Raw genomic sequence first — 26,291 nt, 5'->3', positions numbered from 1 at the left:
TAAGAAATTTGAGGGGAAAGGGTAAAAAGCTGTGATGTGAAATAAATCCCATTTCCTCACAATAAACGTTTGTTCGACCTTGCTAACATTTGATTCAGCAAAATCAAATATAAAGGTGTTTGAAGTCTAAGAAACTCCCTGGGCTGAGGTCTCCAGTTGAGGGTAGAAGCTGTACCACCTCCCACAGCCCCAGAATGCCACTGCCATTGGTCGGGGTCTAATACCACCGGCTCTGCATTCTGAGTAACTCCATCCCATTTGAGAGATTGGAAGCTAAAGGTAAGTTTTGGTACTTTTCTCTTAGAACAGTTAATTGGATTTTTAATGTTGGAAATATTTTTATAGTATTTGTTTTATTTTACCATGCATAATACTGATTCAAAGGCTGCAGATTGAGGAGACTATTTATTTTTCCCTGGATATGTCTTAGTTCCTTCCTGTGAGAGGAGTACATAATCTTCATCAAAATATTTGATCTTACAGCTACTGCAGATGCCAATATCATTACAGTGTGTTCCAATATATTGCACATAAGGGAAGTACAGAGACATGCAAACTCTGCAAGTTAGTGCAGATACTATAGTCATAGGTAAATAATTTTTTTTTTTCACATTATAATTATATTTGCTGGTTTTTTATATATATATATACAAAATGAAATACTTATCAAACCCTATACCCTTTAAAAACCTTTTATTTCTAGGCAATGTGAAATGAAAACAATTTTGAATAATGAGTAATTTTTTTATTTAAGAATTATTTATTCAGAGAAAAAAATACACCAGGTATGTTAGTATTACTTTTTGGGTCAATAGATAACATCCTTTATAGCTGAATCATTTGGGATAAATGACATGCAAAAGAAAAGCAAGACCAAAACCAGTCCTGTCAAAAATAGACAGCAGAAAATATAAATACAAGAAAAAAACAAGCTCCAGTATACTTCAGTATATTTCAGAGATTGGTTGCATTTTTATTTTATTTTATTTCATTTCATTTTTTTGTAACGAAGCAGAATAGCTTTAGTAATTTTGGAAGCTAATACTGAAAGGTGCAATTCAACGAAGTCTTCTCAAAGACAAGCCCAAGTGACTCAAGCTTCTTCCAGCAGCAGCTGAAAAGTCTTTTTGAATAAAGCAAATGAGGGAAAAATGAACGTCTTGTGTTGCTGACTATCCCCAGAGGAATTTCATATCCTCATGCCTAAACCAGCTTCATAAAGACCTCTTTTCATGAAGCTAAAATTCAGCTTGTTGCTCAGCACACACATTCAGAAAGAAGTCTCATGCATTTCTTATACTTAATCTATTTTAAGTAGCTACAGTTTAAAAATGAAATATTTAAGTGTGTGTATTATGGCATCACATCAGGAGTACAATTTATTAGACTTATGCACTGCTCGTTATCACTGTCTGAGATTTTGGTGAAATTAATGGGAGCTGTAGCTAAATCAAGGTATAAGTAAATGCTGAATAGAGCCTTGTGTTAGGCATCTTATATGATAATAGTGAATACATCTCTTACAAGGAATAAGGAAGGCGTAAACACTAATACGCAAGTCTAGCATGAATTTTCTACTATTTTACTAAAATATGGAACTTAAATGGGTGATAATTTGATTTTCAATTCTATTCTCCCAGGAGAACAGGTGACTGTACTATGCTACCATTTCTTACTACTTTAAAATTCAATGTTGATTGAATAATGAAGGAATGCAGAGTACTATCACTTACAGGGCTATAAAGGACACAGACTACTTTTTATTTTGCTCCTCCCCAGACCTTTGCAGAAGTGATGGTCCAAATATGCCACACCATTCAATGAATTAAAATTATATTCTGGCGGAAGAACTACTGGGTGAAAAAGGTTTTGATTATGCTCATCCAGAGACATCAAAGAAAGAGGTCCTAATGTTTTCTAATCTTTTTTTTTTTTTTTTTTTTATGGTGGAGGAGAAAGACAAAATTACATTATTGTACATTTCAAAAGATTATTACAAATAATATAATAAATAATAATAAAACTAGCTTTTGGCTAGTTTCTCAAAAATTCTTTTCTAATGGTGCAGTGGAAATAGGTGAAGTTAGATGAAAGGGGAAAAAGATGAATATATATCTATCTTCCTTTCACCTTTTCAGGTACTTTCTCATTGAGGCCAGTTTATATTTATACCAATAAAAGTCAATAGGTCTTTCCTAAATTATCTAAATGTTAGTATGACCAAAGCAGTCTGCAGAAATTCTCAGATCCAGGGACTCTTTATGAAGCAAAACAGAATAAACCATTGAGTCATCATGAATAAATCTGAGTTATCCATCAGAAATATTGTTGCATACATATAAGCACTGTATTTGTAAGATTAAATTTTTATAGATTCCTTGCAAATACCAGATTACCCATATTTTGTCCATTTTCTTCTCTTTCAGAAGAGAAAGCAGAATGCAGACCTTTGTAAATATTTTTCTGGGATTTTTTATCTTCGAGTCTGTTGGAGGTGCACCTATCACTGATACTGTAATTTATGATTCTGAGTTCTATGACACACCGCTTGGACAGCTGCCTCACCCGTTTGTCTATGATGAAAACAAGCAGTCTGACCAATTAGAGGTAATCAGAACTTCATTTATTTTATATTTCCAAAGTGCACTAATGCAGTGGCTACTGATAAGTTTTTGTTGGCCATGGAAACACTTGTCAGACAAATCTACTCATGTAGTTCATTCACATTTTCCCTAATCTACAAATGTGGCCAAAATATTTCCTAATTTTTTTTTTTTTTTGGTGGTAATCTTTGAGAGCAGGTGAAAGATACCATGTTTGCCTCAGGTCTCCTTGCATTGCCACAAATTCTGTTCGAGATTGTCCTGATTTATCTGTCTGGATGAGGCACGGAGGCAGGTGAGATAGGACATCCAGCATTCCCCATTAAATGAGGTTGTAAAATGCTGTTTCCTGAGTTATTTCTTATCGTAATAGATATGTTCAATACAAGTATTACTGCTACAGATGCTAGTGGTTTCTATTTCTGTTAGGAAAGTGGGCAGAAGGAAGTTAAAAAGAAAAGGGAAATCACTTGAATTGAAAAACAGGAAAGTAAGAAAGATTACTGAAGAAAAACTGAAATTCTGTTACAGTATAAGATAGTAAGATGTGTCCCCTACATAGGGACTCCATTTGTTGACTTTAATGCCTCCTACTCCTCCTACATTCCTGTATTTCTCTACATCACTAAAAGGCTACATTAATTTTAATCTCACTCTGCTGCTTAGACATAGAATCATAGAATCATAGAATCATTAAGGTTGGAAAAGACCCCTAAGATCATCGAGTCCAACCGTCAACCCAACACTACCATGCCCACTAAACCATGTCCCTAAGCACCTCATCTAGACGTCTTTTAAATATTTCCAGGGATGGTGACTCAACCACTTCCCTGGGCAGCCTGGGCACAACTTCCCTGAGGGGGATATACGCACTGTATGATACAGGATTGAGTGCTATAGAAATTGAGTGAAAAATATAACATTTTAATAATGTTTTTTTCACTATTACACATAATATTTTAGTACTTTTTCACATAACAGTACATAATTCATGAAAATATGTTCCTTTGAGTGATTCATGATTGCAGCAGGAGGGACAGGAACTAATCTTTCATCAAGGTGAGATCAAAATTGGATAGCAGCCTTGAAATCAAAGGACAGAGACAATTTAAGAATAAATATAACACAAACCCGGAGAACTGAAGAGATAAAAATCATCTCAAAGTTTGCACTAAGATCAGAACCTTACAGTTTGGAGGAAATAAAATTTCTCATATGAGAAGGACTGGGAAGAACTTTGCTCTAAAGAAATTACCTTGCCTTTGGCCTGCTCCCCTGTGCCATGCAGAATCAAAGTTCTTTACATATCCATGGGCTTGAGCTTTCTTCCCTGATAAAGTCCTCACTGGATACATTGACTAATAAGTCAGAGTTCCTGTCTTTCTTTGCTCTTAAAATTGAAGCCTTTATCAGTCCTACAGAAACAGCTTCCTTCCCAGAAATGGGAGAGGCTATTATGTATGTGCCTCACCACAGAGATTTTCTCATTCAAACAATAGATTTCTTAGTAATGCATTGAATGGTAGGTGGGACTCTCCTGTGCTGTGCTCTCTCTGTGAGGTCTTATGACATTGAAGCATGGGAGGGCCCCTTTCCATGCTTTTGAGTGAAGGATAAAGACAACACAAGGCTCCTGTGGTTCTTTTCCAGCTGAAAGGAAATTCAGGATGATCAATATTGCACCCAACAAGAGAAGATACAACAGGTCCTATCACAGGTTGCTTTCTTTAGGGAAGCATGGAATAGGCAGAGTCCAAAAAGACTTTTCATTTTGTCTTGTAAACTTCTTTTCCAGAGCAGGATTGTCTCTGATCTTTCAGACAGCCGCCTTAAAATTCGTCAAGTGAAGGTCATCCATCATAGCAGCTGGAAAGAATGTTACTTTGCCTATGGATGGACCTCCCTGTAAGAGCCTTTTTTTCCCAGATGTTTAGCCAAAATATTTCTTTGCTTACATTCCTCTTACCGTGTACCACCCAAAAGAAACCTAAGCATTCACAATTCCCCTAAACCCAGTAGAGCTCAGAGTGGTCAGTGCTGTAGAAATCAAGTAGTTTTTATAGACATGCCTGTCAGTCTTGCAAGTTATCTTTTAGAACATTATTGACGTCACTCAAGTTTTAAACAGAACACATTTGATTTCTTGATCGTGGTTACGACTTCCTCCCTACAGTCCTGTAATCATAAGGATGTGAACTACACAAGTGGTTCTATGTGTAAAACTCAGTATTTAAGCAAGGTCACAGGTTAGTTTTTATTATGCATAGCTTAAATGATGACCAATACCACAGAAACCCAGACAAAGAGCAGGCCTTCATTAGATCTAGCCTGTGTACAGTAACGCTTTAGGGCCCGATGTAAGGCCTGCATTTCCTTTTAGAGAACTCTGAAACACGTCTTTAGCATTCTGAAATAGTGGAGAAAAAATGAAATACCATTTTTTGTTGTTGCTGTCTTCAATTTAAGATTTTAAAATTCAGTAATGTGCAAATATAAATCATTCTGTTTAACACAGTTTTAGACTCATTGGAGAAATGCAAACCTTTACAAGATTGTGCGTCCAACTGATTTTCAGCAGGTCCAGGAGACTGACTGGTTCTAGGACTTCAAATTGTTCAGTGTGTTGCTCCTGTTGATTTCAATGGGAATTAGGCACCTGTGCATCTTAAGGAATTAAACTAACGCGTCTCTGTCAGTATGTGCTTTCCAGAATGTTACATTAGGTACTGTAATCACTCATTCAATGTGAAACCACCAAAATGAAGACAGGCCTAGAGGTAATTAGGGAGGGATTCCTCCCACTTATTCTATCTGATTAAAATTAGGTGTTGCATCCCAAGACCATCCTCCAAGACAAGTAGGAATCATTCTCTTGGGATATCTATTGTGGTGGACCTTGGCTGGCTGCCAGGTGCCCATCAAGCCGCTTTCTCACTCCCCATCCTCAGAGGGACAGGGGGAGAATTTAAGATTAAAAACTTGTGAGTCAAGATAAAGGCAATTTAATGAAGAAAAGCAAAGGTTGCGCACAGAAGAAAAACAAAGCAAAAAGATTTATTCTCTACGTCCCACCAGCAGGTAATGCCCAAAAACTTCCTAGGAAGTAGGGCCCCAGTACATGTAGCGGTTGCTTCGGAAGACAAACGCCTTAATAATGAAGCCCACCCCCCCACATCCCTGCTTCCTTTCTCATAGCTTTTGTTGCTGAGCATGACGCCATATAGTATAGAATATCCCTTTGGTCAGTTGGGGTCAGCTGTCCCAGCTGTGTCCCATCCTAATCTCTTGCCCACTCCCAGTCCACCAGCCTTGGGGTGCGGAGGGGGGTTGGAGAGACAGCCTTGATGTTGTGCAAGCACTGCTCAGCAGTAGCCAAAACATTGGTGTGTTACCAACACCGTTCTAGCTACGAATACAAAGTACAGTGCTATGAGGGTTGCTATGGGGAAAGTTAACTCCATCCCAGCCAGAACCAGTACACCTATCTTCCTCAAATAACTTTAGGTGGACCCAGACTTACCACCAAAATTTCAGCTTAATAAAGGTAACCAAGAGTGACTGAGTCCATGTTCGTGACTTCCTTTCTACTTCTCATACTCTGGAAGTATTTTTCCTTGTGAAGTATGTATGCCAAAAATGAAGTGTATGTATACGCACATATTTCATTGGCTTGCAAAAATTTTTCTGAGAATATTTTACCTAGATAACAGCTGTTGATATTTTTCCACTTGAAATCTGTCTATTTTTCTCACAGGTTTTAGAGTAACTTTAAGGTTTGGAAAAGTTACTTAACAATGGAAAATCAGAAGTTATCTAGCATTGTCTGCTACCATCAGCAGATCTGTTTCATTTCTTGCATTCTTTTCATTGCATTCAATATGTGTACCTGGGTCACATTTTTTAATGCAAAGATTTTGCATGGGGAAAATACTTGTAGCTGTGAATTGCTTGGGAGAATTGTATTGAATCCTCGATCAAAGCTACGCATTGTCATGTATTAGATAGGTCAAATCTGAGCTATAAAATCTGTGGTTTCCAAGTTCTCAGGTTAGTGAGACATGGAAGAGCCAGATAAAGTTTTGCATCCAAAGGGAAATTGTTACTGAAAAAAACTTAAGTAATATATCACTCAGAAATAGAATGTGCATAAAGACTTTAGAGAGAACAGTATCAACACTTTCAGAGACAATGGTAAAAAAAGGCAATGTAAAAGAAAAACCTATTACCAAGGAAGAAATTCCAAGGTCCTAAAGGAGAAAGAGACTGCAAAGGAATGTCACTGTAAGGTAGTGTACGAGCTTTGTGTTGGATTTATCTTCTGAGACTGACAGTTAAAACAGTATAAACATGAGCTGCTACATGGCCCCTTTTCTTCACAGTAAGTTTCATTATTATTTTCAATAAATATTTATATCACGATAGGGTCCAGAGGCCCCAAGTCAAGACTGGGTCTTCATTGTCCCAACTGCTCTGCAAATATATACAAAGGCAGATTTCCTTCTTTAAAATGGATACAATCAAGCCAGATTGTCAAAGGCATTCTTGTGTAAGCTTCTCCCTGGTAAAACAGAAGGCTCAGAGTTTTTCCCTCTTTGAAACTAAAACTTTGTTTGGATAGTGTGTGAGAAAAACAAATTGTGGACAGAGATTCCTATGTATATTAGTTACCAATATCTAATAAAATCATATAGCTAACTTTTGATTATAGTGCCTGTTAAACATAACCAGTCCATTTTCCTTCAGGTAGGAAAAGATAAGTTAGAAAAATAAGAAGTGAAAATATAGGGGTATCAGAAAAATTTCTTCATCAATAAAATAGGCTGTCAGTGAGGCTGAGAAGCAACGGAGCTATCTTCGCACTGAATAACAGCAAAGCAAGGGAGTTGAATACAGGTCGGTCCAGATCTGTGTACGCAGAAGAGGTGAGCTGGAAAGTATGATCCACAAAATAATCAGAAATAAGCACTTTGAAAGCCTAATATTTGGTCCTGCATTAGCTTGTTGAATTTTAATCAAACTGATAATAGAATATTCAAGTGCCTGCACAAAGCTCAGAACTTGAGTCATACACACACATTCACTTATATATTTGTGCGCATACACACAAAGCATCTCTGCTGTTACCATAACACACATGAAGATGGATCTTACTTGTGCAAGAACTCCCTTGCCATTCTGCAGAGTTGAGAGAGGCTTACGCTGCTGTTTCTATCTTTGCAGCAGGTATCTGATTAAATAAGACTTCAAGGTGAATACGCAATGACTTTTCAAAACATGTCATACACTTTTAAAAAACTTATGAATTGGTACAAGTAATGTAGAAATCAGATAACTACTTAGTTGATAAGAGAATTAAATTTACCATTTGAAGCTTTATCCCCAAATAGTAAATTTTCTACTTTTTCAGAAAGGCTTTGACTACAGCTCTTGCATTCACTTGGCTATTCACAACTGATTCCATATGCTTCTGCATATGACTTCACAAAAGGTGAACATTTCTGTGGAATAAAAAATAGTCATGAAATACCTAAGTGATGTTTCAACTATTTTGTCATATAGCAAAAGCAAATAACAGAAATACCACAAGACAAAAAGGAAGGATTTAAATAGCATATTAGTCCCTAAGTTCTAGCACAACGATCCAATGCTTGTCTCACCCACTTAGCTACCTGAAATGTTATAAAGACTAAGTGTACTGGCTAAGACATTCTTAAGCACCTAAAACTCTGATACTGGGCGTGCCATTAGTTACCACTACTTTAGCTGAACAGAGTAACTACATCCTTCCTCTTGCCTCAGACTCGGTAAGATTCTCGAAGTAGTTGTCCTGGTCTGAAAATACGAGGTCCAGCTGGTATTGGTCCAGCTAGGGCTCATTGCTTAAGAGTAACACAATGTTTGAAATTCCTGTGAAAGAGGTGACAGCTGAAACTCCACAACAAGATTACATAGACCTTTTACAGTAGATGCTTGCTACCTCAATTTCCCTGGTCACTTAAACTTTTGCCCCCCAGACTTCCGGTTTTGTTGCTTCTTCCAGAAAGAAGTAACGTGCATCATCCCTACTGATGTGGGGTATGAAACAAGGATACAGATATTATAGAAAATTACCCCAAATTCCTAAATTGTACCCATGGCTATATATTTTTAATGAACGCTGTTAAGCTAAATAACGTGCATTTCTGTCCCATTTAAAAATCATTTAAGACAAGAATCATTTTAGAGCCAATCAAAAGAGAATCCAGAGCATGGTTTGGTACAGCTTGGAGTGGGGAGTGTTGTGGTTCTGCTCTGAGTCTGCTCTGAGTCATTTCTATCTTTGTTCATATTTAGTGATTGTCTAGTGCATGGGACATTAATAATCCTTTGAAAAGGTCCCAGATCTCAGTTCCTTTCATATTAGGCTACATAATCATGTTTCCTTTGGCTTGTTCTCCTTCTCCTGCCATGAGTTTTGCCTCTTTGGATGTATTCTGGCTTTGTTTCAACATCTCATCCAAACTTGCCTCTGGCCCCCATTTGGTGGTTGTCTTCTGGAATGTCTTGTTCATTCATCCTGGAATGTCCAGGATGTGTTCTGGAACAGAGGTTTTTGGGGTGCCAGCCTCCTCAGGCTAGCAACTTATATCTCAGCTCACTTGCTTCTTGGATGAATGGAGAACCAGCACCTTTGTTTTCATCTGAACTGAAATGGAGTAAAACAGGTGTGCAGATTTAGCAGATGGGTTCTTTGAATTAGTTAGGTGCAGGAATGCCTCATTCCCTACACAAATAGCCTTAAGTGTGAGACAGCCCAATAAATTCTTCGGAACATGCAAACTGTAAAGCCCTAATGAAATTTCTGCCTGAATCCTTAGCTGCACAATATATAGCAGACACCTGAGTTAGGTAAGTAAAACTTCACTGAATTTCTTTCCCTAGATTCCTCAATGCAATCTAGTATCTTGTTAGATGCTTAAAGACTTGGTGGACTGTCCACTAATATCAGCATAGTTATTGTTTTTAATGACTTATACCCTTTTTTTGTTTGTTTTGTTTAAAGAAAAAAATAATATAGAAATGGTACTGCAGTAATTGTATATATTTCATAGCAGCACAATCCCTATTGTGACATCACAGAAATCTGGGGATTGAAAATTTACTTCGAATGTTATTTCTCAAGAGTGGTTTTGGCTTTGGCTTTCTTTACAGGAGATCTAAGCTTGAACCAGTTTCCAATTTCTGCTTTTCAACTTCCACTCCCGACTTAGCTCTTATTAATAGAAGGGTAAATAGTAGCTGTGGATAAAATAGCTGCAGATATCAATCCTGGACATAGTTTTCAGACCACATATTCAAGAAAAAGTAGGAAGTACAAAAAATTAATGTGCAGAAAAAAATATTCTCTTATTATTATTCCTTTTTTGATACTGGCGTTCCTTATTTTTAGAGTTAAGTAGCAATACCTATTGTTATGATGCAGAATGTCCCTCCCAGTGACAGGAAATGCATCACACCCTCGCCCCTGTCCTCAGCACTTTCTTCCTTGCACCATATTCATGTCTTGGACCTGTCACTAAATGTTAACTGATCTTACACTGACAGGACATTTCTATATAGCATAGCAGTCCACACTGTGAAGACAAACCTAAACTATTAGAAACTTCTCTAGTTCTGGAGATACAGCAGCTTGTGAGCACTACGGCCGTATCACTGCAGGCTACAAGCATGTACTGGATTGAATCAAATCAGATTAAACGTCTTTACACTATAAGCTGTAGAAATGAGAGGAAGAGCAGACTTGCCACCAGACTTTGGTCTTGATGTCTGGTAAAAAATATGGTTTCCTTTATATGGTCTCCTTTACAGCCAAAGGAAGATGGACAGGCACCTCGGGAAGTTGATTCACAACATATGTGTGTTGAACCACCCTCAGGAAGTGATTCTTCCTCCACTGTCTGCACCAGGAGTGTAAGGAGACTAAGCTACTAAATAGGACACTTAAATTCAATGTCTGAAGTTAAGTGGAGTGAATCTGGTCTTTTTTGTTTGTGTTTCTAACACTCTTTCGTTGTAGTTTGGATTTAAAACAATCACAGTGCATTTAGGAAAAGCCAGGCTGGTGAACTGGGCAAAAGCATGTTCAGCTCCAGCAGTGCCTGGTCTGCCTGGACTGTGTGAGGAGATGTGCTTGAGACCCCGAACCCTCCTTTACAGTGAGCTCTGGAAGTCCAACTGAGGCAGCTCCTTACCACAGGTCTGAGGGTTGACAACGTTTCTGGTAGATACTCTGGTCATCTGAGTGGTCTCCAACTTTATTTGTCTGGCTGTGTATGTCTACTTTGTAGCTTGGATCAGCAGGAGTTCCTGTGGAAATCTTCATTACATAGCTGGAACTAATTTTCAGTCCTTTTGTATTTATAGTAGTGCAAAGAGCCCTGTTCTGATTTTTAAAATTGGCATATTTCTCTTTGAAATTTTATATCTTGCAAAACTTCAGCACTGTTCCAAAGAAAAGCATCTGCTGTAGGCTAACTTAGATATTACATAGCCCTCAAAGCAGAATGTTAGAAATAAAATCTGTAATTTCAAATACAGTGCTGGAATGAGACTTTAACTTCATTTGTACTCATGGAAATCCAGATTAACTCCATTTATAGGGACTTTCTTCATTCTCAGACAACAGAATTAGTAAGTAAAATCTCTGTAGCAATGCTGTGCAGCGTAAATGCTTTTACTCAGCTAAAATCAGTCACGACATAGATACACTTGCTTTTGAGACAAGAAGCTTTAGGATATTCTGTGGTCAAGGTGCTAAAAAGACTACTTCTCTTTCTAAGACTAATTATAAGAACCTCAGAGTCTACCTATATTTTCCAAGGCAGAAGCACAGACATCAATTTCTAGAGAACTGGCTTACAATTCTAGAGCTCTGTAACTGAAATATTAAGGTTGGTCTGACTGAAGTATGAATGGAAATTTATGTGTGTATGTGTGTGTAAGAGCCAGCGGAAACAACAAAATAATTTAAAAAAATTAGAAGGCTTAAAGGGTTAAAAGAATGGCCTGTATTGATAATGAAGAACACTGTACCCGACTGCACCACTTCCAGAACACTGTTCCCAGCAGCAAGGCTGAGGAATGTGTTGTTTATGCCAAAATCAAAGGTCCTGCACCCTAATAACGTCGCAGCACAGATGACTCCTCGGTGAAGACCCTTCATCCTACCACCAGCAGACAGCAAATAAGGTTGTAGAATACAATATATACCATTCCTTTCCATGTTAGCCATCATGAAATTACATTCCCAATGAGGAAAAGGAGGTAATGGGCAGCAACCTGGTGTAAGATTCAAGGATGCTGGAGTATCCAAGACTCTGAGGAAAAAGACTGACCCATAAAAGCTGGTGAATCTTAAAGGAGATAAAAACCTGTCCAAAGGTTAGTTCTCAATGCTTGTCAAGAAGAACCACAGAGGCACTAAAAGCACTCAGTAGCTTCTGTCCCTTGTCTTCTGTGTTAAACACAGGTGATCCTGGCCAGACCACTTGGGCATGCATTTTTAGGTATGTGGGTGTAAATGTGTAAGTGATTAAAATATGAGAGAATGAGTGAAGTAGGTAAAATCCGTTTACTTAGGAATTTTGTAAACAAATACCACCTTCCCCTTGCCCAAGATCTCCCTGAGTTTTGTTACACTAATTTCTCCACACAACTTCTTTATGTAGCTCTGTACAAGAAAATGACAATTTATCTGAGCTGCAGAATTTGCAATCTAAGTAGTTATTGCATTAACATGCAAAGGCTCACAGATCTATTTCTTTTTAAGATAGAACAATAGGAGAAAAGAAGACCTTAAATGCAAAATTTAAGAAGAAGAAGAAACAAAACAAGTACAAGCCACTTTTGGAAAGGAAAACAAACCAAAAACCTCTACCATAATTAGACATTTTCTTGTAAGCCTTTGGTAGTTTCAGGACAGCTGTGGGGGAAACTAGTTCCTTTTGATGGGTCAGTGTGTGGTACAACTGTCCCTTCAAGTTTATAATGTCTCTTTTAAAGTTCTGAGATTTTGTTTGTGTTTTTAAGTATGTTTTTTGCAGTAAAAGAAGCACTGAAACAGGACACACTTCAGATTCTCCTATGGATTTAAATTTATTACATGTAATATATCAACTTTGATCCTAAAAGGTAAAGACATAAAACAATAGACAAAACATCTGCCACTGGAATTACACCACCTCAGAAGTAAAATGTGGCAACTGATGGCTTCCAGCCTTGCTGTTTGCCTCTTTAAATCTATTTATTTTCTGTATTTTATTACTTTGCATATCTTATGTGGGTCCATAATCCTTGTATATGTTACTCCTATCTACATTTCTATTCTGTTCCACCCCTACTGACTCCTAGCCCACAGATACTCTTTCATCTCACTTTTTTTTTCACAGTTCAGCCTCCTGAGCGGTTTCTAATCTTACAAACCTTTTCATTTGTCTTGCCTCCTTTTCAGCCAATGGTGAGAGATAGATACCTAAAGAGCCCATCCTAAAAGAAGCATCTGTGGTCAGTGGCTGGAGCCACTTTTCAGAAGTTTTGTCTCATTCTCTGCTGACTGTGAAAGGACACTAGCATAGACTAGATGCCTAGCCTATGGATGACTGAAGTTACGAGTTTACTTTTACCAATTGTATTTTATCACTCATTGATATGTTCAGATGTCTGTGCTCTTGACTTTCGTAACTTCCAGGTCTGAAAGTGCCTCTAAATTGGCCATCCACATTAAGCAGTTTCATTTGTAAATGTAGTTACATTGGATAAATACGGGAGGAGTTAAAAATAGATACTCCATGCAATCCTAGGAAAGGTATTACTCTGCTTATAGCATGCTCTGTGGCTAATATTCTGCACAGGTATTCTCTAAATCTCTTGATTGATTCCAAAGTAGGGTAACTATTAGCCACATAGTCAGATGGGGAAAGGTAGGTGATGTGATTCGCTTTCAGTGTTTTCTTACACCATGTATTAAATCTCGCTTGGAAGGCTGGTTATGGTTTGAAGACTTGCAACTACTGGCAAAGAGAAACATGCTTTATTGTATTTCTCTACAATATTCTTCCTGCTTTGTGATTTTTCATAAAGAATATTACTTAGAGTAGCAAAGGAAGTACAACCCCACCCCAAACCCCCAAAAAACCTATGGAGAATAACACCATTAAGTTATATAGAATCATTTCTGTTTCAATATTTTAGTAAAGTGCATGTTGCCAAAAATAAACAAACATCTGGAAGATGAAGGATCATTCTGTACAGTATATAGTCCAAGAAACATCTTTGTCTTGTTACAATCTTGCGTGATTAATCAAATATGTAAAAGATAGAAAGCTGCATGGATCAGATGACCGATAATGGGAAACAGACTTTTACCTTTAGGTTACTGGTTCAAGTCCAACCTATGTACAGCAAGCAAATACTGCTCATGCTCTTGGTCTGGTATGTAATACACATGTATCAGCGAACTCCTACCCTGTCACCAGTGTAAAAATGGCAGCATCATTAAATTTACTGTAGTAATTGGTATTTTTTATGACAGTCACAACTGGTGCAGGAGGCTGAATAGATATTGATGCTAACCGCTTGGAACAGTTTCTCTAGAATCCAGATTTAGCACATTGGAAAGGAAACTATGGGGAGGTTTTCAACTGTGCATCTCCAAAACTACATAATATCCCGTAATAAAAGAGAGGGACATAACAGTCTAGAAACAGAATTAATAGAAGTTAATACCTCTGCTTTGGTACCCAAGAGCTACAGTGATTAATCAACTAAGAACACCTGAGAAAGAAAATCACAAATCCCAAGGTAGTAAGTTCCATAGAGTACGCCCTCAAATATTCAGAGAAGTGGCAGTCAGTGTAGATGACCCAAATCCCATGACAAGTGAAAGGAATATTATCTTAGGTCTGAAGCTTATTTACAAACTGTATCTTGAAAATGCTCTTCTCTAGAATATTATTTTCAGTAGAACTGCCACAAAAGATGCATACAAAGCTGTCAATAGGTCTCAGAATCTCTGGATTTTGTTCCAAAGTTCAGGTCAGGGACTCTTATCTGATTTCCACAAAACTGGTGAAGAAGTAGCCCGCATGTGCAAGCACTTTAGTGCAGTACTACCCTGGGTCAATAGAAGTCTGGAATGCATCTCTCCCTCTAGGCTTCCTCCATTCGGAGAACATCTGTCCCATTTCCTTTGTTTCCAAAGTCTTCTTTTGATTTGTCCCCAAGTCCATTCCTGGTTAAGCTGTCTTACTGTCAGTGCTGCAGATGGGAACATTGTGTATTTGTCTGCACAAAGCAACAAGGTACATCCTTACTCTTACTTACACCAACAGGTTACTCACAGTTCAGCTGAAGTTCATTTTGCTCCCTTGATCACCATGCGTTTTGCAAAGTTATGATCCTAGTAACTATATCAACGCATTTTTATCCATACACCCTACTTAGTAATAGTATCTATGGCTTATTGGAATACAACTAAAGAATATACAGTGAACCTGAAGTGTGCTTAGTCAAAATCTGAGTCTGTGAGGTTCAGAGTGCTTCCTGGTTTTTCATTGCTTCCATATTCTCTGTCTTCAGTGAAACTAATTGATGCAAAATATTTGAACCTATGGCCACTATATAACTTAAACCAAATTATTTCTGTGCAAAAAGTGGCTTTTAGATAGTTATTTAGATGTTCTCAGGCAGTCCAGGACCATAATTTTTAATACTGCTAGTAACGATATATAGCTACACTGCAAGATCCAGAGAGTCTATTTTGAAGTGTGAAGTGTTTTCTTCAAAAATTGTGGTAAATATATATACACATATGAATGTATATAGGTATTTCACATAAATATATTTAAAATCTATCCTATCCAGGAGTAATAAGACAAAAATAACTCTAGTTGCTGAATATTATATAGTTAAGCTAAGAGATTCAAACAGAGATTAGAATATAGCAAAAGCTTTGCTCATGCTTGGGACCTAGATCTCAGGTGTGTTAGTTCCTTTAACTTGTATGGTCTACATAGAAAGTCTAATTTAAATAATCCTAACCATTTGTCCAGTCTGGATACAATCTACTTTTATCTGTCTTTTACAACTAGAATTTATGAACACTAGTGTGAGTGATTTCAACAACTCCATGGGGACAGCAAAGCCAGCAGTAGATGGGGGCTGACCTCAAAACAGGAGATGTTTGGTCACGTGAAAAACTCAGGATTCAACGGTTTTATGGTAGTGCTGTGCTAGAAGGCTGCAGTGGAGGAAAATCTTTACTAAAGCATAATTTTAGGCTTCTGTGCCTTTGCATTTGGGCTAAAGATACTGTGACAAAATTCCTACTTTTGATCATGCCTCAGATACAGGCTAAGGAGTGTTAACTACAGCACAGGGGTGCAGCACCCAGAGGGATGGATGTATTACCTAACTTTTAAACAGTACCTCAGATGTGCAAAGCCCTATAACGACACTAATTCATTGTTTGGGGATTTTTAAAAAAAAAAAGTTTTCAAAGGAGGCCCTGGGGTGGTGAAACAATGTTATTACACATGGGGAAATCAAGATACAGTGGTAAAGTAACTTGCAAAGGTCACACAACCAGAGTGGATTCTCAGTGTCTGGCTGATTACCACTCTGCCTCTATGCAAACACAGGCCCCTCTGCAACAAGCTTGGCAAGTCTGCCATACTCTTTTCATGAGAGGTAATATGATGCAAGAAAATTGCTACATCTTCATTTTTATTCTGAAGTTGTCATACAGCAAAATCAACAGAATGCATCTTTAGAATTAGAGTTAACACAATAAAATTCACTGGTTTGACTAATTATGTTGAGTGGAGAAGAAAAAATAAAGTTTCTAGTTCCATGAAAGGATGTGCCAAATTTGATAGGATTTTTTAAAATAAAAAATTATCTAACTTTTTTAATTTATATTCTTAATTTTTCATACTACATAATGCAGCCACTGATGAATGAAGATAACCAGAGCCTTCTGTTATTCAGATTCAGAAAAAAAAAAAAAGACAAAACCACTGCCAATATATTCACAAGTAGTATGTGAACTTAGACTTCAGAATTCTTAGATAATAAGATTTTTAAAGCATGTTAGTGTTCTTAAAACAAAGCCTGCACAGATACATTGGGTTTGGATTTATGCTGGTACAATTTATAATTTTATGGTCAAATGACTTGCATCTTTTTGATGCTTCACAGCAAATTTTCATTTGTCACACAGAATATATAAATTTTTACCACAAATCTAATTTAACCTTAAATACAGGTGGAAAAAGCATTTGTACACATTCTTGCTAATGAAGTAAATGTAGTGTGCATGCATGTGTGTATTCAAGAAAACATTTAAAACACCGAGATAAAAAGGGAATAAGTTTATTGGAGTTTCATTAATTGTTTACACATCATCAGAATTCATTATAGCTGCCGGATAAAGTGCAGCTCAAGCACTAAACCTCAGAACACATATGACCTCTAGTGGGAGAATATGAATAACTGGAAGAACTGCCAGTGGAAGTAAACAGTAACATTTTCTGTTCCCTCTTAATTTTCCCTAGACAGAGATTGGGACAGCACTACCTTCTATAATTCAAGAGAGTTATTCTTCTGCACCATTGACAGAAGAACCTGAGGAGGAAGCATCAACACCAAAATTAATTGATGGGTCTTCAGCACAGGGGTCTGGGGTTCTTGGACCTCAAACTCAAGACGGTTAGTAGGAAAGAGAAATTAGTTTTGTGTGTGTAGCTTTGGTTTTGAGTGAGCCCACTTTGCTTGCTTATGAATGTCTACCTCTCTTACTGAAGAGGAGGTATATGATTTCTATACCTCTCCTACTGTAGAGAGGTATAACATGCCTATCTTGAACGCTCTGAAGTCAGATAGGTGCCTAATCAAAATGTTTCCACGCTATTTCACTATGAAAATGACTGTGTGTCAATGAAGATTTTTTTCAAATAGAGTTTTATTAACAGTTAAACAACATTAGGAAAATTTACTAATGGTTAGCAAATGATACCAGTACTTTTTTATTGACTTAGATTTCAGTATCATTACCAACTATTTTTATTTTATAATCATTCGTTACATGATTTTTATAAATGTGTTCATACAAAATATAATTAAAATGTTGAAAAATTTTTGACTGTGAAAACTAGAAACTATGAAACTTAAGGAAAGGGAGCTATTTATAAATTTTGGGTGAAGCTGATTTTCTGTTCTTCTGACTAGTTATAGTGAAATAAGAACTTTCTACCTCTCACAGGGGAATTAAAATTATAAACCACAATCTGTCCCTCTCCCACACAAATATTGTGATGTTAATAATTGGCATTTGTTAGCAGCTACTCTCAACTCTTGTAGTTGAAGCTCGCTAGAGTTATCCACTGCTGTGATGGGTCTTTGTGTTGTATGGTGATCAACATACAACAACAGGAAGAACCCATTTTTTACTATGCCTAACAGTATAACCAAGTGCTATAGAAGACAAACTAAATGGAAAAAAAAAAAAAAAAAAAGAGCTCATGCTTCCAAAATTATGTGTTCAGTGAAGAGAAATTAATCATTCCTAGTCTTGTTTTTATACATATTACTAGTGAGCCTTGACCAGGCAAAAATACACACTGATGTCAAAACAAATAAAAATGGAAATGAGAATTTCCCAGGAGAGTTCTGAAAAAACCACACAATTTCCTTCAGTTTTGAAAGCTGCAGGATGTTACGAAACATTTCACGTAAATATTACATATTATGAATTCTGTATCTGTCAACATTTTTGAGCACTGAATGCAAATCAACTACTGCATCAACTAAAGATATGTATGGGAGGCTCAAGGCTGTAACATATCAAATCAGATTTTTTTGTGTGTCTATTTTTTTTCAGCAACATATTTTCCTGTCAGATGTTGCTGTTGTTCTTGGCTTGGTACTGGATAGAAGACTACAAGGCTCAGGAACATCAAGCCAAGTTCATTTTTCTTGATGATATTTTTTTGAATCCTTCCCATACCTCTGTCCTTTTTCAGTCCACACCAGCCATAAGTTACAAATACCACTCCTCCAAGATCAAAAATAGGACGGAAGGGGAAACTCTCTTCCTGTACTAGGTTGCAATATTTTGAAAAAATGTCAGCCATCCTGAACTCTACATTCATTTAGGCCTAGATTTGCTGGAATGGTTCAAGATGTAACAATTTATTTTTTCCCTGTGTCAGGCTTGCTCCCTGTAGCTAATTTAAAATGTCCTGTGAAGGAAGTTAGGGAAAGTATAAAAAGAGTCTTCTCTCCCCAGATGTGTTATACATAGATGCCCAAGTAGAGATTCTCAAATAAAAGAGTACTCTGGTCACAGATTCTTTAATCTTGCCTGAAAAGACACCACATATATAGCCCGCCCTTCAGTTAGTTACTGCTGCCTGTCGGTAATTGACACAGATTAAGAAGGCAAATCTTCCATGCAGCTACAATTGGTCTGGAGAAAAAACTCATCTGCAAGAAAAACATTTTCATACTCTCTAATTATGCTACTATTTTATAAAGTAACCAGAACAAACAACCGGCCATCTGCTATAAGGAGGAGGAAAACATGAAACAGAAAAGTATTTCTATAGAAGTAAAAGCTGAGAAACAGATATACTGATTTATACCCATAATCAAAGAGAAGGTGTATCAAAAATTCAACGCACATAGCAACTAACAACTTTTCCTACTGAAAATTACATTCAGACAAACCACTCAATGTCATAATTCTCACCAAATTTGAACATTATCATCAAAAGAAACTTCTAAATTCACTGTATTCATACAGTTTTATGACTGAGATGAAATGACTTGATTTTACATTTTCATGAACTTCTGGTGGAAACCAAATGTTTTGTTTACATGGTCTTCAAGTTACCTTGACTCAGATGGATAGAGGAATTTTTCATGATGCTGAATTTCTGAATTAGAAAATGTAATTAAACAACATGCAAAGGAAATTGAGGTTCTTCTCCATAGCTCTGTAGGAAAACATTAATTTCCTTACAAATTATTTAGAAGTGCTATTTACAGAACCAAACTTGGGAAATCGTAACAAGTTTCAGTCATCAGCTGTTATTTCTCTAACTAGATGGAAGTGCACACTTGCCAGCTGAGAGGAAAATTGATCTTTGGTTGGCTGCTGTCACCTAATAGTCTATTGTTATAGTCTGAGAAACACTGTATCAGAAAAGTAAGTTAAATGGTCTTCTAATAGGCATAGGCAGTAAAAAAAAATTTGTTTTAAGCAGAATTTAATCACTTTGTTGTTGCAATTACACAATGTGGTGATCAAAACAGAATGAGAGTGAACTTTGTCATCAACAAAATCTTATCATTATGTGCTTAGGTGAGCATTTCATTGTAGTAATTTACATATCATTTTTGTACATTTTTTTTGTAACAAACTGTTTATTTTGAATTCTTTGATAGGTCTTCCCACTTGCTTTTTGTGTACATGCCTAGGGACCACAGTCTACTGTGATGATCATGAGCTTGATGCTGTTCCACCGTTGCCTAAGGAAACCACGTATTTCTACTCACGCTACAACAGAATCAGGAAGATTAACAGAAATGACTTTGCTAACTTAAGTATGGATAGCAGTATTGTTGCAATTAGCTTCAATTTCTATATTTTCTGGCTCATACTAATCTAAGACATAGTGATTCATTTTATGTAATGTTTGATGACAGTAGGATTATACACATAAATGTACCTACGGAAAAGTGGTTTGCTACTTTTGAATGTAAAGGTCAATACTTCAAATGCAGATTCTCTGTCAATTTTTTGAATTATTAGAAATAACAACATTCATCTATATTTGTGCTGTTACTTGTAATCAGCTTTAGAAAGGTAGGAAAAAACCCAAACCTCATGGAACATTTGTAGCATATTAGAAAGCACTGTTTTCCTAAACAAGACAAGTTCACAGGTAGACATAATTTCAAATATTTGCAAAGTATCTGTGTGAAAGGAATTTTACCTTTAAATTTTACCTTTAAAGTATATGTTCATTGATTTACTCCAGAATTATCTAGGAAAATCTTCAGTAAATGAAAACTGCTAATCCAAAACCATTTGACCTAAAACTGGCCAAAATTGGTGATTTAGGGAGCTTATATTTTCACATTTCCTACTTGAGATTCTTAAAGATATCTGAATTTTCAGGAAGTATTAAGCCTATCTTGTTTAGGGGTAGGGACTGCTATACACTCACCAGCCTGAATATCAAGACACATTCTTTTTTTTTCTGTGTTAGATCTAACTTTGTGCAACTAATGCTTATTGATTTCATGATGAGAAGTGTGAAATCAGTGCCAAAAAAGGCTACTACAATAATTCAGGAGAATGCAAAGATCCTTTTATGAAAGAAAACTATAAGGGTTTGGCTTGCTCAAACTAAAATGAAAGTTGGGAAGAAACACAACTAGTAGATAAAAAAAAAAAGTCAAGAGGAATAGATACTAAGAAGAGAGAAAATGTTTTTAGGCCAAAATATACTGCTAGCATAAGAATAAAATAATAAAATAAAATGAAATAAAATAACCGTGAAAAATGTTCTGGGTGGAAAATAGAAGTAAGCTACAGAATAATGCATTTTAAATTAATGCATATTAACGCACTGATATTTAGACATTGTTCTCTTTTGCCAAAAATAAGTTTCATTTTCTTTTTTTCATTGGAAAAAGTGTTTGAGTATTTTAGAAAAAAGTCAATATATCAAATTTCTTACACATAGAAAGATGTTGAAAATAAACAAACGTGGAACAAGGTAATAGAGAATATGTTTATTTCCCTTTAAATGTTATTTTTCCAAAAGATAACCACTTAAAAGATTCCCAGAACACACAGAAATTTTAATATCTTTCACTGAAAGATGTATGAAGAATGGCACAGGCAATTCTAAACAGGATGAGAAGGAGATGTTGGTTCCCTTCCTTAGGAGAATTGTTCAAATACAGATTATTGCATTATATACAGAGAGAGAGAGCTGTCACATAGTAGATCAGGAATGGATCTGATTCAAGACACTTCACTTGTCATTTAAATAACCCATTTGCCTTTTTCTTTTTTAAAACTTTCAGGAAATACATTCTTACATGCTTGCTGTATCTTATTTCTCTGCCAGACAATTTAAAGAGGATTGATTTGACTGCAAACTTTATATCAGAGATCCATGAAGATGCCTTCCGGAGATTACCCCAACTTGAGGAGCTGGTGCTCCGTGACAATAAGATAAGGCAACTCCCTGAGTTACCATCTACTTTAACATTCATCGATGTTAGTAAGAACAGGCTTGGTCGCAAGGGAATACGTAATGAGGCATTTAAAGTAAGTCTGTGTTTGATGGGAAAATCTTTTCTTCCTCTCTCTAAAGGATATGGTCAGAGGAGCAGCCTAAGTGTCTCTCTACAGTAGTAAAACCGTTAAGATTATAGGCACCATAACTGTGCTGGCTGCTGGGCAATCTATAAAGATGGAGCAAGATGTATGAGCACTATCAGCTGGACATAAGAACTCTTTTTATTCTTCTTTACAAAGATCCACACAAGACATGCAATGGCACACTATATTTGTATCTATGAACCAACTACCCACATGACTAGCAAGACTCCAGAAAGCTGCTTGATGTTCCCTTACAAGTAGGCAAGAGGGAAGGGCAAAGCTATGGATGCCACTGCTTCAAACTTACTCTGCCATGTATCTACATGGGAACTTGCTAGAGTAGTCATTAAATGTATATATTTTCTTTCCACTTTGAAAAGAAGGGAAATTGGAACTTCTGAGTGATAGTCCTTCCTCAAGAATTTTGGTGGGGAGAAGCAGCCATGTTCTGCCCCTAATCGCATGTGAAATCTGAAGTCATTATAGAATATACGTTAGCGTCATATGTTAGACCTGGCTCATATGCACTATCCAATTGCATCTAAGAAGGCAGCTGTAACCAGCCGTCTCTGAATTCCTTCTTTGGAAGACAGCTTAATGAAGCAACCAACAGCAGTTACTGAATCAGATATTTTCTCCTAGCCCAACAAAAAGTAGGTGTTGGGAATAAGACTGATGGGCAAAAATCAGTCCCCCAAATCAAGGCTCTGGCCTAGCATCCTTTTCTTCTGTACTCTCCTGATTTTAGCCATGAAGGAGTCTCAGCCTTTATCTTCTGTATTTGCCAAGAACCTTCACCCTGATATCTCAGAGTTCTGTCAGTAGGAATTAAACTAGGACACTGCACTCAAAGTAGTTAGGTACCATGATAACTTGTGTGTGTAAAAAGGGGGCAAAATGAGAGTATTCTACTAAGCCTTATTGATCTAGCCAAGTTTATGTCTTACTATTGTTATAATTACTAGATGAAGCTGCTTCTCCCACTAAATCAAGGAAGAAAATGATTTACCTTTTCAAATGGAATAAGAAATTTATTTTTAGCTCAGGCATTTCTTATGCAGTTATAATTTGTTTCAACACCAATACACTTCTGCAAAATTGAGTAAGCTTGTCACAAAACAAGCTTAGAAAACAGACAGAATAGGAAGCTTTTCTGCATAATGACTGGGTAAGGCAGTATTTTCACTTCAGAACAACATCATTGAAATTACATCTCTAATTATTAAGTCTCTAGACATTCCGAAGAATTTTTTCCTTTATTTTAATCCAAACACTTTAACAGTAACAGTTCTCAGCCTGTGCAAATGAATGTTCATGACTGTCTTTGTATTTCAGCATGATATTACCATATCATGCTGAAACAAAATGTGTTAGTATCCAGTGGTGCTCATTGCAGTGATAGATTTCAAACTTACTTGCTAGAGATTTTCAAAAATGTCTATCATTTTCCCCTGCCTTTTTCCTTCATCCTCTAGGATTTGCATGAACTGCAGCATCTTTACATCACTGACAATAACTTGTATCACATTCCATTGCCGCTCCCTGAAAGCCTCCAAGCTCTTCATCTTCAGGTAGGCTACAAAAGCAATGGCTCTATATATCATGTTCAAATAGTAAGTAAAACGGGAAAGGGTAACTATTGTCTTGTTTTGTTTCTTCTGTTTATCCAAAAGTGTACTTAATTAACTAAACAAACTATTGAAAACATACAGTTAACTGGTGAATGCAGTATTTGAAAGAAGTATAATTTAGCTCAACTAAGCATTAATTATTGGAATTTGTAATATAATATTTTTCAAACATAAAATTCTAGATTTATTGTTAGTACAGATTAAAGTTAGGTTCACAGCTATCAAGAGCAACGTTAGTCTAAGAGACTTCAAAGACAGAAATCCCTCACACTGCTCATACAAATCTTTCAACAGGAATGCTTTTAGATACCCAAAGAAAGTTTATGTATTGGTTGTATCTATACCAGTGCCTTTCATTCTCTTAATAAATGTCATTCCCAGTTGCTAACATTTTTCAGCCAAACTTTTCCATTTAATTGTGTTGGAACAACCCATCCATCATCTTTCTGTATTCCTATTTTTCGTATTTGCTTTTACCCATGCCTTTATTTCTGACTTCTTGCTTTTAACCTTTTCCATCTCTGCTTCTTTCCCTTTATCTCCTCTTGTACCAATGCCCAGTTTTGATTATCAGAAGATGTTTTTGTTTATTACATAGTACAGCAAAAAAACTTTGAATAAATGTCCTGGTGTACCATACATAATTTGACTTCTATCTTTTAATAAATAAATATATGGAAATATTCTGCCTGCTAGCTGACTTTTTTTTTCACCTGCCTGTGCCTGTAAATTAAATATTCAGTGCTATGTGCTACAGACCAAAGCTAGTGAGCTGGACTTTTTCCACACCAATTTCTGACTAGCAAAGGAATGGAGAAGGGAAGAATTTTCAGACAGCCCTCATTTTAGGAGATGACCTTTTCAGTATCAATTTCCAGACAATATTGAATTCTAGCAATTAATTGTTGAAAATGGTTCAAGTCAAGAACAAAAGCTCACTGAAGATAAGGTATATAAGAGGAATTTAAATCAAAGGAATAAAACCTAAACCATTCAATTTTCCCTGTATATATACAGATGTGGGTTAAGCTAATGTGAGATGGCCTGGGGGAAAGAAATTTGTCACAGACCAAATTGCAGATTTGTGCCTTTGCAGGTTGAGGCGCATCAAGCTGTCAGGATGATAATTATGGTTCTATCATTTTTGGACTGGCCTATGCTGGTTCCAATTTGTGTTAATAGTGCTCTTCAGTATGATCCCAGAAATTAAAATACTCTGTACTTCTACCAGGCGCCTCCTGCAAAGCCTGTCTCTGCTACATGGTTTGAGTTACTTAGTTTTGAAGCTTTGCACTGGCCAAGAAATTTTTCCCTTTATTGATGACTTGCAGCCACAATCTGGTCCCTTGGGTTGAAACGAGTATCTCTCTAGGCAATAAAAAAACATCCATAAATTATTCTTCAAAGAGGAAAAAATTACTTTCAGGCAATTATTCTGATAGCTTTTTTTTTTTTTTAGAACAACAACATTCAAGAGATGCACGAAGACACTTTCTGCAAAATGAAAGATGTTACTTATGTACGTAGGGCTCTTGAAGACATCAGACTGGATGGTAATCCCATCAACCTGAGCAAAACACCTTATGCATACATGTGTCTACCCCGTTTGCCAGTTGGTAACCTCATCTAAGCTTTGACAGAAGCCAATACTGTCCTATGCTATAAGAATCTTTAAAAACAAATTATTAACTCACTGCTACACTGAGCAAGATGCATTTTTTCAAATCTCATTAATTGGGAAAATATTTCTATTAATAATGAAATTGTTTACTGAGATACAAAGAATAATATGAAATGCTAAAAGTCAACTCCATTATCTACCCAACTGTAAGTTGTACAGCAATATCAAGAAAAATATTTTACTACAAAAACTGTACTGAAGGCAATAAAAGAGCAATGTAAATGCAAAATTTTATGGTGAATTATTCAGATCCAATGTATGAATTCTAAAGTTAAATAATTTTATATGTTAAAATCTAACTATAACATAGTAAATAAAGAAATTAAAATGAAATATGTGTACACAAGTGAATATTTATCCCCTTTTCATTTAATTAAATATTTTTCTCTGAGAGATATATTTTTCTACTTCTTTTCTTAAAGATCCCTTCATTTTGGAAAAGTACTAGCAATATTGCAAAAAAACATTTTTCTTCAGCAAACAGAATCTTTCCTTGAATCAATAATGAAATATAGAGCTTAAACGTGTATCAGATTACCCCCAAAGAGTACATAAACGATTTATTTATACCTTTACAGTAATAATTGGTCTTTGCAATGCTGATGAGGCCCAAAGCTGTCTTCTGTATCTTTGATAAACTTGCCTGCCAGATTATCTGGCTAATAAAAATCTCATGTAAAATAGACTGTTTGAGAAATACTGAACTTTATTCTGCATAGGAAGTGGAAAAAACTCCCCTGGACATATTTACACACAAAATATTGCAGTTCAGTATACTAAGGACCAGAATTCAGAGACCCAAGTCACAAATATCCTTGTGGAGCCATGGCTTAGTTTCCAAATATTTGAAAACAATTTCACTGAGTTTTTCTGCTTTACTGTTTAAGAGCCTTACCAGTTAAAGATTAGGAAATTCCCTCCCTTTGGATAGTTTGAAC

The 26,291-nt window shown here is 36.3% G+C and overlaps 1 protein-coding gene across 1 annotated transcript; it reads left to right on the top strand.

The window, feature by feature from the left end:
• The first annotated feature begins 2,439 nt into the window (after positions 1-2,439).
• EPYC (epiphycan) lies at positions 2,440-25,302 on the top strand. The gene is made up of 6 exons (XM_075156123.1): positions 2,440-2,607; positions 17,195-17,348; positions 20,088-20,246; positions 21,785-21,987; positions 23,517-23,612; positions 25,132-25,302. Exons 1-6 carry the CDS (start codon positions 2,440-2,442, stop codon positions 25,300-25,302), a joined length of 951 nt encoding a protein of 316 aa, XP_075012224.1.
• The last annotated feature ends 989 nt before the right edge of the window (positions 25,303-26,291 follow it).

The sequence above is a fragment of the Calonectris borealis genome, chromosome 1, assembly GCF_964195595.1.
Source record: "Calonectris borealis chromosome 1, bCalBor7.hap1.2, whole genome shotgun sequence".
NCBI lineage: Eukaryota > Metazoa > Chordata > Aves > Procellariiformes > Procellariidae > Calonectris > Calonectris borealis.
Note: the sequence above shows the minus strand (reverse complement) of the source record. Positions and strands in the feature narration are given on the sequence as shown.